The sequence below is a fragment of the Terrapene carolina genome, unplaced genomic scaffold (genome assembly GCF_002925995.2).
Source record: "Terrapene carolina triunguis isolate 2854851 unplaced genomic scaffold, T_m_triunguis-2.0 Scaffold132, whole genome shotgun sequence".
Classification (NCBI taxonomy): domain Eukaryota; kingdom Metazoa; phylum Chordata; order Testudines; family Emydidae; genus Terrapene; species Terrapene triunguis.
The window spans coordinates 7392971-7405531 of record NW_020664483.1 but is presented as its reverse complement, the minus strand read 5'-3'; the positions used below and the strand labels follow the sequence as shown (position 1 = coordinate 7405531).

General features: G+C 44.8%; 1 protein-coding gene across 2 annotated transcripts in view; it reads right to left on the bottom strand.

Annotated features, from left to right (window-relative positions):
- Positions 1-11284, bottom strand: part of PLCB1 (phospholipase C beta 1) — a 637760-nt gene extending 626476 nt beyond the window's left edge. For both annotated transcript variants that reach the window (XM_024192884.3, XM_024192885.2), the window contains exon 1: positions 11158-11284. In XM_024192884.3, coding sequence (XP_024048652.1) covers positions 11158-11256 — 99 coding nt within the window. In that variant the 5' untranslated portion in view covers positions 11257-11284. The remainder of the gene's footprint in view (positions 1-11157) is intronic.
- Positions 11285-12561: the final 1277 nt, after the last annotated feature.

Genomic DNA, 12561 nt, shown 5'->3' with positions numbered 1-12561 from the left:
ATTACGCACCTGTTTAAGAATCGGCAGGATCAGGGCTTTAATCTCCCAATATTTTGGTTTTCGCCTATAGCAGTTTTGTAAGGGCTTGTCTACATGAATGTTTAGTTCATTGCAAGCTGGGGTGTGAACCTACTCTGCACTCACCTGCTGCACTGTCTGTATGGACCCCGCTGATGCCCTCCCAGTGTCAAAAAGCACTAGATAAATGCACTTTAACGAACTGTTAATGCATGTCTCCAGGATTCCCAAGGACAGAAGTGTGCAGCAGGCTAGTGCGGGGTAAAGTCACACTCCAACTTGCCACAACCTAAACATTCATGTAGACAAGCCCCTCAGATTCCGCTAAAGCCAGGCCCACATACAGCATTTGTACGGGTATAATTATTACAGTGATCGGTGTAGATTTTTTTTAAACCAAAATAGTTATCCCATTATAACCTCTAATGTGGATGCAGTTAGAGCGGTATAAAGGCACCTTATACCAGTATAATTAACTCCCCTTCCCGTACAGGAATAAGTTATAGTGGTATAAGCACTTTTATACTAGTACAACTACTAGGATTGCTCCGCTTTAACTACACCAGTACAGTATAGCTAAAAGCAGGCCAAGTTTTCTACGCGGACAAGCCCTAGGATACTGCACCAGGAAGGGCATTTAAAACTATGTGTTTAAAAACATTTTTAGTGCATTATAAATTTTCCTCTAAAGTGTGTCCTACTGCAACTTTTAAATGACTTCTAAATAAATTTAAAATAAATTCCTGATTTAAATAAATGATTTTTTATTAATCAAGTTATTTAAACGCCTCAGCAATCTCCATCTTAACATAACGTTAAGATTTTAAAACCACAAAAGCCAAGCAACTCAGAGTTAAGGTTGTGGCCACCCTTTTAACTCTGTGTTAAGGGTATGTTCCTCCTTCTGTTGAGGACAATGGCAAAATCGTCACAACTTCAGCTGGAGAAGGAATGTACCCTACAATAAGGGCTTTCAAAACATGGGGAGGGGAAAGATGAGCTATCTTCGGCAGAGTATTTTTTTTTTTAAACATACAAATATGGAGTAACTGAGTGGCGGTAACAAAATGGAACAAACCTGCACTACTGAAGAAATGTGGTTTTTATTTAATTGTTTTAAAAAGTGCAATATTAAGAGTAGGATTTTTAAAGCTGCTCCGTTTTGGCCTCTCTCTGCGCCGTTGGAGTCAGTGGGAACTTTATGGAGGACTTCAGTGGGAGCAGAGTTAGGGCAATGCTCACCCTAGCTTTCTGCGATGTCTGCATGTCAAGGAGGGGGTGTCATTCCCAGCTCAAGGAGATATACTTGCGCTAGCTCTGAGGGAGCTAACACACGCAACAGAGAGTGTAGCCATGGCAACGTAAGTGGCAGAAGGGGCTAACTGCCCTGAGGCAGGGGCGCTGGAACGGGGCAGGGGCATGGCCCCATCACCTTTAAACCGGCCGGCCATAAGGGTTAAAGGAGCGAGTGAAAGGGGCGGAGTCTTGGGGTGGGGGAAGTGGCGGTGCAGAGGCAGGACCTCGGGGAAGGGGCGGTGCAAGGGCGGGAAGAAGGGGCAGCATGGGGCCACGGTTCAGGCACCAGTGCCTCCCACCCACCCCCCAGGATGCTTCCATCACTCCTGACCTGAGTCCATGCCTAGAGTCTCCAGCGGGTACGTACTCAGGGCAGCTCGCACTGTTTTTAGTGCACTAGCTTTGTCCGAGCCAGCTGAGAGCTAGAACAAGGATGTCTCCTTGAGCCTGGCATCACCCACCCAGCTCAAAGTGTAGACATGCCCCTTCGTGTCATTTCGCTAAACAAGTGTTGGGGATGGGGATTGAAATGGGAACAACACACCCTCACCACATAGGGGCACTGTGAACATTAATTCATTGATGTAGTATCTGAGTGCTTCAACAACAGTGAGGAGTGCCACAGAAAAGCCCTTGAAGAAACTAATAATTGTGTCTTCAGCACAGGGTTTGAACAGTATGCAGTAAATAAGCCATGGAGCCATCCACTGAACAATGAGGACTGTTGCTGATTTATTCAATCTTATTACCATCCATCCTGTGCAATGAATGAGCAGGGAATCCTGTGGAAAAATAATATGTGATTATGTAATTAAAGACTATATCATAATGCATATGCACAAGGGACCAAATTAAAGGTTGCACTGGCAATCTTAATTCTGGCATTTCCTAGCTTTTGATTGCTTGATTTTGCAACCTTACTAATGGTCTTTTAATGTGGTTTGACTGTAGTAACAGAAAATTCATTTTAAAAAAAAATGTTTTTCTTTTAAAACAAAGTTTTGTATAGAAAGTAGAGCAGGTCAAAACTTCCTTAACTAGAACTTTTTTCAAACAAACTTTTTCTTTTTCTCTAAACTGCAATTTATTGCATAAAAATGTCAATGTTATCAAAACTTTTATACAAGTTTTTCATTTTAAAATAACCCATCTTGTTTCAGTAAATAAAAAAAAAATTCAGTGACCATTTTGAAGTGTTTTAGCTAACAAAAAGATGAGGCTGACACATTTTGATAGCCACCGTTTTTCTCCGTTTTTTTATTTACCAGATTAAAACAGATAAGGATTTCAGTCCTTTCATCATTATTTGGCATAGCTGTTTGAAGGATAGTCCAGTGCTTAGGGCACTAGTTTGTGACTTCAGAGACCTCACGTCAAGTCCTTTCTCCGCCACAGACTTCCTGTATGACCTTAGGCAATTCACTTAGCCTGTCTGTGTCCCAGTACCCCCTCTGTAATGAGGGTAAAATAGAACTTGCCTATCTCACATGGATGTTGTGAGAATAAATATAAAAAGAGATTGTGAGGTGGTCAGATATTAAAGTAGTAGAGGCTGTATATGGAATTGAAAATCATTTTCATATCCTTTTGGGATAAGAGGCTGCTCATTTTACAAGATAACCTTGGGGCCAAATCTCTGTCCCACAAAAGTCAATGAATGCTTTCCAATGGAGTTGAATAAGATCTGAATTTATCCGGTGATGAAATATTAGCTGATTGAACATTTGAAATATGATTTTTTTAAATTCAGTATCCAATTATCTTCTTGCATTACAAGAGAACTGTTCTACTACATTTTCCCACTAGTTTAGATAACAGTGTATCCTTCCTTAGTTGATTTTTGTTCATTATATTTGGTCCGATCATTGCAGATTAAATATAATTTTTAAAAAATAAAATAAAAAAAACTGATCATGTTGGACTCAAAAAAGCTCCAAATCCAAACTGGCTGGAAAAAACAAAGTTGTTCAGCTGAGTATATTTTTCTTCTTTTTTGAAAGAAGGAAAAGTCTAATCTCTGAATATATCTAAGAGCAGTTCAATGTTGATTCATTTCTGAGGTCTCAGAAATATACAGTAGTGACAGATTTGGACAGAATAAAAAATAAAAATGCCAAAATAAAACAAGCTATATGAGAGCCAACAATTTAAACCACATCTGAAAGTTTCTTCAAGGGAGAAATACATTCTCAGGCAAGTATTCATAACTAGTTTGTTTGTTTTATTTATTTCTACTTAGCCCTACTGATAATACTTGATACATGTACATATTTATTTGGATGTTTATAAAGTATAATAAACACATCTAATGTTCTTGATAATCTTCTGAAAAAGACTCTAAAATAAACAAACAGGCCCATGGATTCTCCCAGATCAAATCACACAGCACTAGTCACCAACCAAGTTCAAAAGCATTTTATAAAATTGGGTAAAGATAATCTAGCACAGTGGCTCTCAACGCTTCCAGACTACTGTACCCCTTCCAGGAATCTGATTTGTCTTGCATATATGCAAGTTACACCTCACTTAAAAACGACTTGCTTACAAAATCAGATATAAAAATACAGAAGTGTCACATATCAGGGGGTAGCCGTGTTAGTCTGTATCCACAAAAACAACAAGGAGTCCGGTGGCACCTTAAAGACTAACAGATTTATTTGAGCATAAGCTTTTGTGGGTAAAAAAACCTCACTCGCTGATGCATCTGAAGAAGTGGGTTTTTTTTACCCACGAAAGCTTATGCCCAAATAAATCTGTTAGTCTTTAAGGTGCCACCAGACTCCTTGTTGTTTTTGTAGAAGTGTCACAGCACATTATTACTGAAAAATTACTTACTTTCTCATTTTTACCATATAATTATAAAATAAATCAATTGCAATATAAATATTGAACTTACATTTCAGCGTATAGTATGCAGAGCAGCATAAACAAATCATTGTCTGTATAAAATTTTAGTTTGTACTGATTTCACTAGTGCTTTTTATGTAGCCTATTGTAAAACTAGGCAAATATCTAGATGAGTTGATGTACCCCCTGGGAGACCAGGGATACGCATACCCCTGCTTGAGAATCACTGGTCTAGCAGATGGGTCCTTCTGAAGTCTACTGCAGTACTCTGGGTTCAATTTCTGACTTCGCTAAGAACTTCCTGGGTGAGCGTGGGCACTTAGTTTGTCTGCACCTCGGTTCCCCACCTGTAAAATGGGAATAACGTTTCCCTACCCCCCAGGGGTATTGTGAAGATAAAATCCATTAGTTTTGAGGGGCTCAGGTGCTACTGTGATGAGTAGATAGGATATAGATATTTACCCCATTTTACAGATGAGGGTATGGAGGCAGAGAGTGATTAAGTGACTTGCCCATGGTCATAAAACAATGAAATGGCAGAGCCCAGGGCCAAGATTTAAGAGTGAGTAGTGAGTCAACCTGAGACAAACTGAAGAACCTCATTTTCAGAGGTGAGTGCTCAGCCCTTCCTAAAGATAAGACCCCTTTAAGGTATCTCAATTTGGGCACTCAAAATTCACTAGTCACCCTGGACTACCTTGCCCCGGACTTCCCGCCTGGTGCCCTAGCCACTGGATGCTGCTGCGCATGGAACAGTTCAATTCTGATAACTACATTTTTAGTTCAAACTGGGGTCCAGTTTTATGGCCAGAAAGTCGTCTAATTTAGGCAGCGTTCCCGGTAAATATAACCTCTCCATTACTTACTGGTAGACTACACTTGAAAGCGAAAGTAAATAGCATAAGCAGCAAAGACCCGGTCAAAGCCTTTATATAAAGTACATATCACTCGGGAAGATAAGAAACTACGTGAGAATTGAAAACAAATACACTTTTTAACATATAACACTCCATTAACCTGCCTTGGCATGCCAATTACCGCCACTAGACAATACCAGTTAAACTGTGTCCTAGCTCTGGGGCTGGTGCTACCTCGGCTATGTCTGTCCTGTTCCTGCTGGGGCCACACAGCAGAAACCATTACACACAATCAGGGGTGCTAGAACAATTTGTATATAGTGGCGGTGCTGAGAGCCATTGAACCAAACTGTAAACCCTGTATATAATGGAAACCACCTCAAGCCAGGGAGCAACCCCAGCTCCCCTAGTTCCAGCAGCTATGCACACAAAGCCAGGGCAGAGCTCTGCCTCCACCAACTGCATGAGGGGGGGGGGAGGGAGGAAAAAAAAAAAAAAAAAAAACCTCCTTTGTACTCCTGTTTCTTTAACTCACCCAGCTAGTAATATATCTGCCTTTATCATGCCCCTCCCCCTGCACTATCCCTAAACAAAGTGGACTTTGGAAAGCCTTACAATGTCATTTTTCAGTGAACGTAGTTCTTTTGAAGATTGCTTTAAAACTCTCCAAGGAAGAATTATTAAAAACCTTGGGTTTGATTTACGGTTTAGTGGCCCAAGTAAATTCAGTTTGTAAACCTCCCTCTTCCTGAAACGGTAACTGTCCAACACTGGGAACGAAGGACACCAGCGTGTCTACAGCACTGGCAGTCAAACCAATGCTTGAATAATCCAGACTTCTTTCCCCGCTACGAAAGGCTAAGATTTTCAGTGACCCGTGATTCTGCTCCCCTTCATTTTTGCAAACCTAACTTGAGACAGCTTAAAGGATCCCAATTTCGGAGGGCAAGGTGCTCAGCCCTTTCTAAGGCTAGGTCTACACTACAGCGGTGTTCCGACCTAAGATACGCAACTTCAGCTACGTGAATACCGTAGCTGAAGTTGCGTATTTTAGGTCGGCTTACCTGGTGGTGAGGACGGGGGAAAGCCGACCGCTGCCGCGCTGCCGCCGACTCCGCTGCCGCCTCTTGTTGAGGTGGATTTCCGGAGTCGACGGCAGAGCGATCAGGGATCGATTTTACCGCGTCCTCACGAGACGCGGTAAGTCGATCCCCGATAAACCGATTGCTACCCGCCGGATCGGCGGGTAGTGAAGACGTAGCCTAACAATCAGGCCCTCCCTATAATGAGTCTCAAGGCAAAAAATCCTTCAATGGAAAAGTGGATGGCTATGGGGATATTATAGTCACCTGCAATCCTGGTGTATGAGAACTCCACTTGTCTCACAGGATAGAGGCGTATTCTCTTTTATTTAAATAAGATTTTAATTGGATTTCAACATACAGGACAGGAAATCCCCTGCAGAACACATGGAATTTCCAGACTTTACGATTGTGTAGACTGCACGGATTTAAACTTGGTCTAAATTGACAGAAGATTATCACTGCTCAGAGCACAGTCCAATGAGGTCAATTGAGATCACCTACACACTTCACACAGACATCGGATCAGACCCTATACGAGGCGTGTAGGTGACCGATTTGCACTTACGAGTAGATGAGGGTCCACAGCACACATTTAGCACTACATGTGTTGCGCTTCTTAGCGGTCTCCGCGAAGTTACTAGATGGACATAGAAGCGAACGGCCCTGTACACCTAGGAATAGCTGCTCCAGGCCAGGTTCCAAGCACCCTGGTGGGTGAGTTTAAAAGTCTGCATTACTACTGCTTCTGCCAGCAATCCAGCACTGTTCAATCTCACCCCAGCATCATTCAAAGAAGTACTAAATTAATTCTTTAAGAGCTATTGCTTTACTCTTCATCCAACGCATTGTGTGACTGTGTTATAGCCAGTAAGTGCTACTCTGGGTAAAACCCTTTCAGCACTCCCATTTGCAGAAAGCTATTTTCAGGGGTTATAACTCATCTGGAAAATTTTGCTCTGGGCTGAAACTTGGTATAAGTCACAAGGTTTTGCTGAGGAAGAGCCTTTGTTTTATGAGATGTGAAAAGAAGTCAATAGGGTCATTTTTCTATTCGAGAAATAAAACGGAAGGAAAATGTGCTGTATGGGAAAAACATAGGTAGGGGATACTTCTGTCTTGACAGAGGAGTGGATCAAATCTTTTCCAAATCAGATTCTTAGGGTTGTACCAAACACACACACACAAAAAAAAAAAAGTTGTTTTCAGGTGCTTTGGGGAGGCCAAAATAAACTAAAATTCCAGGACCAAGTTCTGTTGACTTGTGAATTCAGTGAGAATTTGTCTCTGCTTACAAATAGGACCAGTATTCATCTATGGGAGGAAGAAGGGGGTAAGAGAGAGGAATAGCTAATTATTTGTTTAGTAAGATATTTTCAAAATCACTTAAGGGGTTTAGGAGCACACATCCTATTGATAGTCAAAGGGGCTTGTGCTCCCAAACCCCTTAAGCACCTTTGAAAATCTCCTCCTACAAAAGCAGATTATGAGAAGTATTCTCCCCTGCCTCCACCCAACAAATATTTCATAAGGAACCTTGGTGCATGAGCTTAACTTCTCTGCACATCCACTATGTTTAGACAATGGATCCAAAGTAGCTATAATGGTCTATTATGTTTTATTGTCATGGTAAGTTTAACATATTATGTATCCTCATTATTATGGCCTATTGTTTCACAGAGGAGCTTCTATATACACACACACACACACACACACACACACATTTCCACACTTTAGACCATAAAGCCTCAGGTCAATGATGCTCATTTAAAAAAAAAAAAAAAATCTGAATACAGGCAAACAGGCTAGATGGAAAAGACTCCAAAGTCTCTGTTGATTGGCTCAGAAGCAGATACTTTAAGTTGTCACTAAACATACATTTGCATGAAATGTCCCATACTACAGAGTGTCAAATTAGGTTCACTTCCACTAAAATGTTTTTTTCCTGGGATAATTCCATTGCTGGAACAAGGCATTGTGGATAAAAAAAAAATATTAAAAGGAAAAAAAAAAAAAAAACCCTCACGCACGCACACTAAGTAAATTGCAATTAAATAAATCAAAAGAGAGTTAAGGCTCAAAACTATTTCACAATGTTATGCCCATGGCAGGTGTCTCAGTGTCAGATAATCTCAGCCCGATTCCTACATTCATATACGTTCGAGAGAACCCTCGTCACCCAGAGAACCCCACTGATAAAGAATTCTTGCATATGAGGTTGCAGGATTGGGGGGGGCCCATATGTGCCAGATATAACAGGGAATCTATGACGATAATCTTGATTTAGGATTTATATCCTTTGTCAGTTTTTGCTAACAAACTTCATGCTTAATATTGTGGGCGGTTTCATTTAGTCTATATAATATTAATATATAGTTATAATTAGATAAAAACACCCAGTAAGTTATTTATACAGGAAGACTCCATTTTCACAGAGTGCATCTCTTCACCTATAGACATTTCTGAATAATGGTTCAATAATAGCCTTCACAAATAAAAACGAAGGACCAAATTCTCTGCAGACTTAACTCCATCAGCTAGTTTTATCTGCAGATAATTTAGCCCTATCTTTCAAGGTAACAATATCAGCAAGATATTGCAAAGAATTCTGTTCTTGCCACAGTTACACATCCGAGGGTCAGAAAAAAGAGGCAAAACACATAATCCATGTTTGAGAACTCCTCGGATTCTTCACCTGGAGAGCGTAAATCACTGTTAACTTGCCCTCAGCGTATATGTGGTTTGTGAATTTGCTTGCAAGATTGTTTACCAAAAAAACCCAAAAAACAAAAAACCCACAGCAGTAAGGCTGAGACTGTGCTGTGATCTACAATATGGCAAATCTGATGAGTGAGAACTCAGAGGTGTCAACTCAACCTGAATAGCAAGTGAATTATTCATTTTAGATCCAAATCTACCTCAGGCACTATGTGACCCTGGTGTTATCTCACTGTTTATTACTGTAAATTATTGGCACAGCCATGAAACTCAGCGTCTAGGAATCCCTTAATAAGTAAATCCCCATTGCTTCAAGACTTCCCTCCTAATTTTTTGGTGTTGCATCCCTCACTGCAAGCATTTGTCACACATTTCTGAAGGTCAGGATCACACCTTTGGTCTCTTGACAGGTTGAGAGCAATGGTAATGTGATACTGCGTAACAGAACTGGAACAGTGAACTGCACTCTCTCTCGGCAGTCCCACTAGCTGTTACTGTGCATGTCTCTAGAGAAGTAAACTTTACAGCAAGAATTTTTTTTGAGAGAGAGCTGAGCTAGTATAAAGGGTGATCTCGAAAACTAGTTCTTCTCAACGACTCTTGCCATTCAAGCTGTGCAGCACGTTGGTCTTCTCCTTTATGTCCAATCCATATACTTTCATCACAATGCTGCCTCTGTGCATACTTCAGCACCGACCCTGGTGGGGTATCCATTTCTCTAGCTGTGTGTGGAGGGCAGGGACCCTTGAGGTTTTACCACAGGAGCAACCACGGAGGGATGGGATTGGCAGTGAACCTGTCCCCTCTGTTTCCTTCCACCCGGTGCTATATCCTCCCCACCCATAACTGGTGGCCCAATGGGGGTGGGGAGAGGAGAATGCGATCTACCCGGTCTCTGAAGAAGTCCCTAGCACAGCCGATAGGGAGAGAAAGAAGTCCCAACTGCTAAATGGCTACCGTGCAGGGGGCAGCACAGAGCTACCCCTCTCCCACACAATGTAGCAATGCTGAGATGAAGAGACAGAAGAAGTATCGGATGTTTCAGGGGAGGAAGGGACCCTGCCAGGGTGTGTGATTTTGTATTGAAGGGATGCGCGTGCGTTTTGTGTTGCAGAAACAAGAATGTGCGAGAAGGGGGGCTTGTGGGGAGGCTTGAATGCATCTAGATTTTGGGAGGAGTCAAGGATTGTGGAGAGTCGTTTGCCGAGGAAGGCAGGGGAGTGGGTACCTGTGATGTTCTTCATGTAGGGGATGCAAGAGTGTGTATGCACAGGTTGTGTGATAGAGGGTGGAGAGGCAAGTCAGGTGAGATAGTAGCTTTTATTGGGCCAACTTCAATTAGTGAAAGAGACAAGCTTTTAGCCTACTTCAGGTCACAAGGTGGAAGGGGAAGAGTCCATAAAGAGAGTGGGAATGAAGAAGACAGGAGAAAGCAGCGAGGGGCTGAGAAAGTGGTCATTCTGGAAAGAGAACACAGGGAAAGAAAGAGGAAGGGAATAGAAGCAAAGAGAATACACTTTATATTACCATATATAACAACACAGGGTAATACGGGGTGAATTAGATGGAATACAACATAACCAAGAGACACAGGAGAGGGGAAAGATAACAGTGAATGAAGTGAAACGGAAAGAACAGATAGATGCAAGGGAGACAAAGTTCAGAAAAGTTTTAGTAGACGAGACAGTTTAGATGTCAAAGGGTTACAATAAATAATATATGTGAAGGTGCACACACTAGCATATATGTTATGCTAATATTAATAGGAACAATAATTCACTGCCAGCATGGAAATAAAGCCGTACTGTCAACCTGCTCCCCCTCCATTTTAAACTGTCCTCTCTTCCTCCCGGAATCATCCTCCAACTTTTTAATAGGTGCTTGCACCTGGACCACACATTCGCTCTGCCCTCTGGAAACAAATCCCTTCACTCCGAGGCAACACCACACACGGGGGCTAGCACCAAACCCTCTGCATCCAAATGTGGATTCCCCTTTTTTGGAGGAATAATCCTCTTCCCCCCCCCCCCCAAATATGAAATTCAACACGCTGCAAGGACGCGGGCCCCGCTCTCAGCTCTGCCCCAGAGGGTTAGCACACAACAGGTTTAAAACAAGGTGAGGCTGCTCCTATCTTCCCCCATCCCCATCCCAGGGCGGTGCATGGCATGTGCGGGTCGGAGCCACGGAACGATCAGCTCTGCGCGTTGCCTTTCCCCCGCCGCCCGAGGGCAGCCCTGGGGGGACGCGCGTGGGAGTGGGCTGGGACGCGCGTGGGAGTGGGCTGGGACGCGCGTGGGAAGGGGCGACGGGTGGGGGGGGGGGAAGATCCGACTTACATCGTCCCACTTGACAAATTTGGTGCCTTTCTTCAGGAGGTCGGAGACGCAGACGGGTTTGAGCTGCAGCGCGTGGACGCCTGGCTGTGCCCCGGCCATGGGCAGCGCATGGAGGCTGCCCGCGGGAGGGCAGCCCCGGGGGGAAGGAAGGAAGGGCGGGCAGGAGCCTGGGCTGCAGCCGGGGCGAGCGGCAGCGGCGGGGAGAAGCCGGGCGAGGCAGTCACCGGCGCGCAGGGGCGGCGAGCAGGCAGCTGGCGCGGCCGCCGGCGGACAGAGCCATGCAGCGGCGGCACATCCTATATACACGCGCGCCCGCCGCGAGCGCGCTGCCCGCCCGCCGCCGCCGCCGCCGCCTCCTTCCCCAGCTGACTCGGCCCCCAACTTTCCTCCGCGCTAGGCTCGGTCCCCCGCCTGCCCGCGGGGCGGCAGCGCCCCCTACCGGCGCGAGGAGGCCGGTGCAGCGGGAGGAGACTGAGTGGCGCGCGCGGGGGAGGGGCTAGTTTTGCAACCCCCAGGCAAGGTTAGGGGTGGGCCAGCTCTGGGGGAGGGGGGGGGTTAGCACAGCTGTGCTTTTCCCCTTCCACCCCCCCCCCTTCCAATAGTCCACAGTATCTCATGGCCCTTTCCCAGCAGGCAGCTGGGGGCAGGGCCCACCTGCAGAACAGGTGACAAAGGCTCTGTCTGCTAAGCATGAAGGAGGAAATCCTGGCCCCACGCGGCAAAACGCCCCTTGGCCTTCAAGCAGAGGCAATATTCCACCCAGGCGTCTTATAGCTAGGGTGACACCCGTCCCTCCTGCCCAGGGACCGGTGACGAGCGTCCCCGGGAGCGCAGGGCATACAGGAGACAGCCCACATGGCAGCCACAATTAGGGTGACCAGATGTCCCGATTATAGGGACAGTCCTGATATTCGGGGCTTTGTCTTATATAGGTGCCTATTGCCCCCCACCCTCTGTCCCGATTTTTCACACTTGCTGTCTGGTCACCCTGGCCCCATGATGGGAAAGATTCAAATGTTGGGGTTGGTTATTTGTTTTTTAAAGCCCAAACCTCACTGCCCCGGGTGGGGGGACCGGAGCCAAAGCCCAAGGGTTTCAGCCCCGGGTGGTGGGGCTTAGGCTTGGGCTTCAGCCCCGGGCCCCAGCAAGTCTAACGCCAGCCCCGGCGAACCCCTTAAAACTGGGTCGTGACCCACTTGGGGTCCCGACCCACAGTTTGAGAACTGCTGCTTTATATCATCAGTAAAACATACGGGGGGGGGGGGAATTATCTCCCTAACTTTCCTACATCTGTCCTTTATTTCCTTGAAACGTAGCTCACCCTACCTATAAAGAACACCATGCTTAGACACGGGTTCTATGTCCCGCTCTGCCATTGGCCGGCTGCATAACTTTGGACAAGTC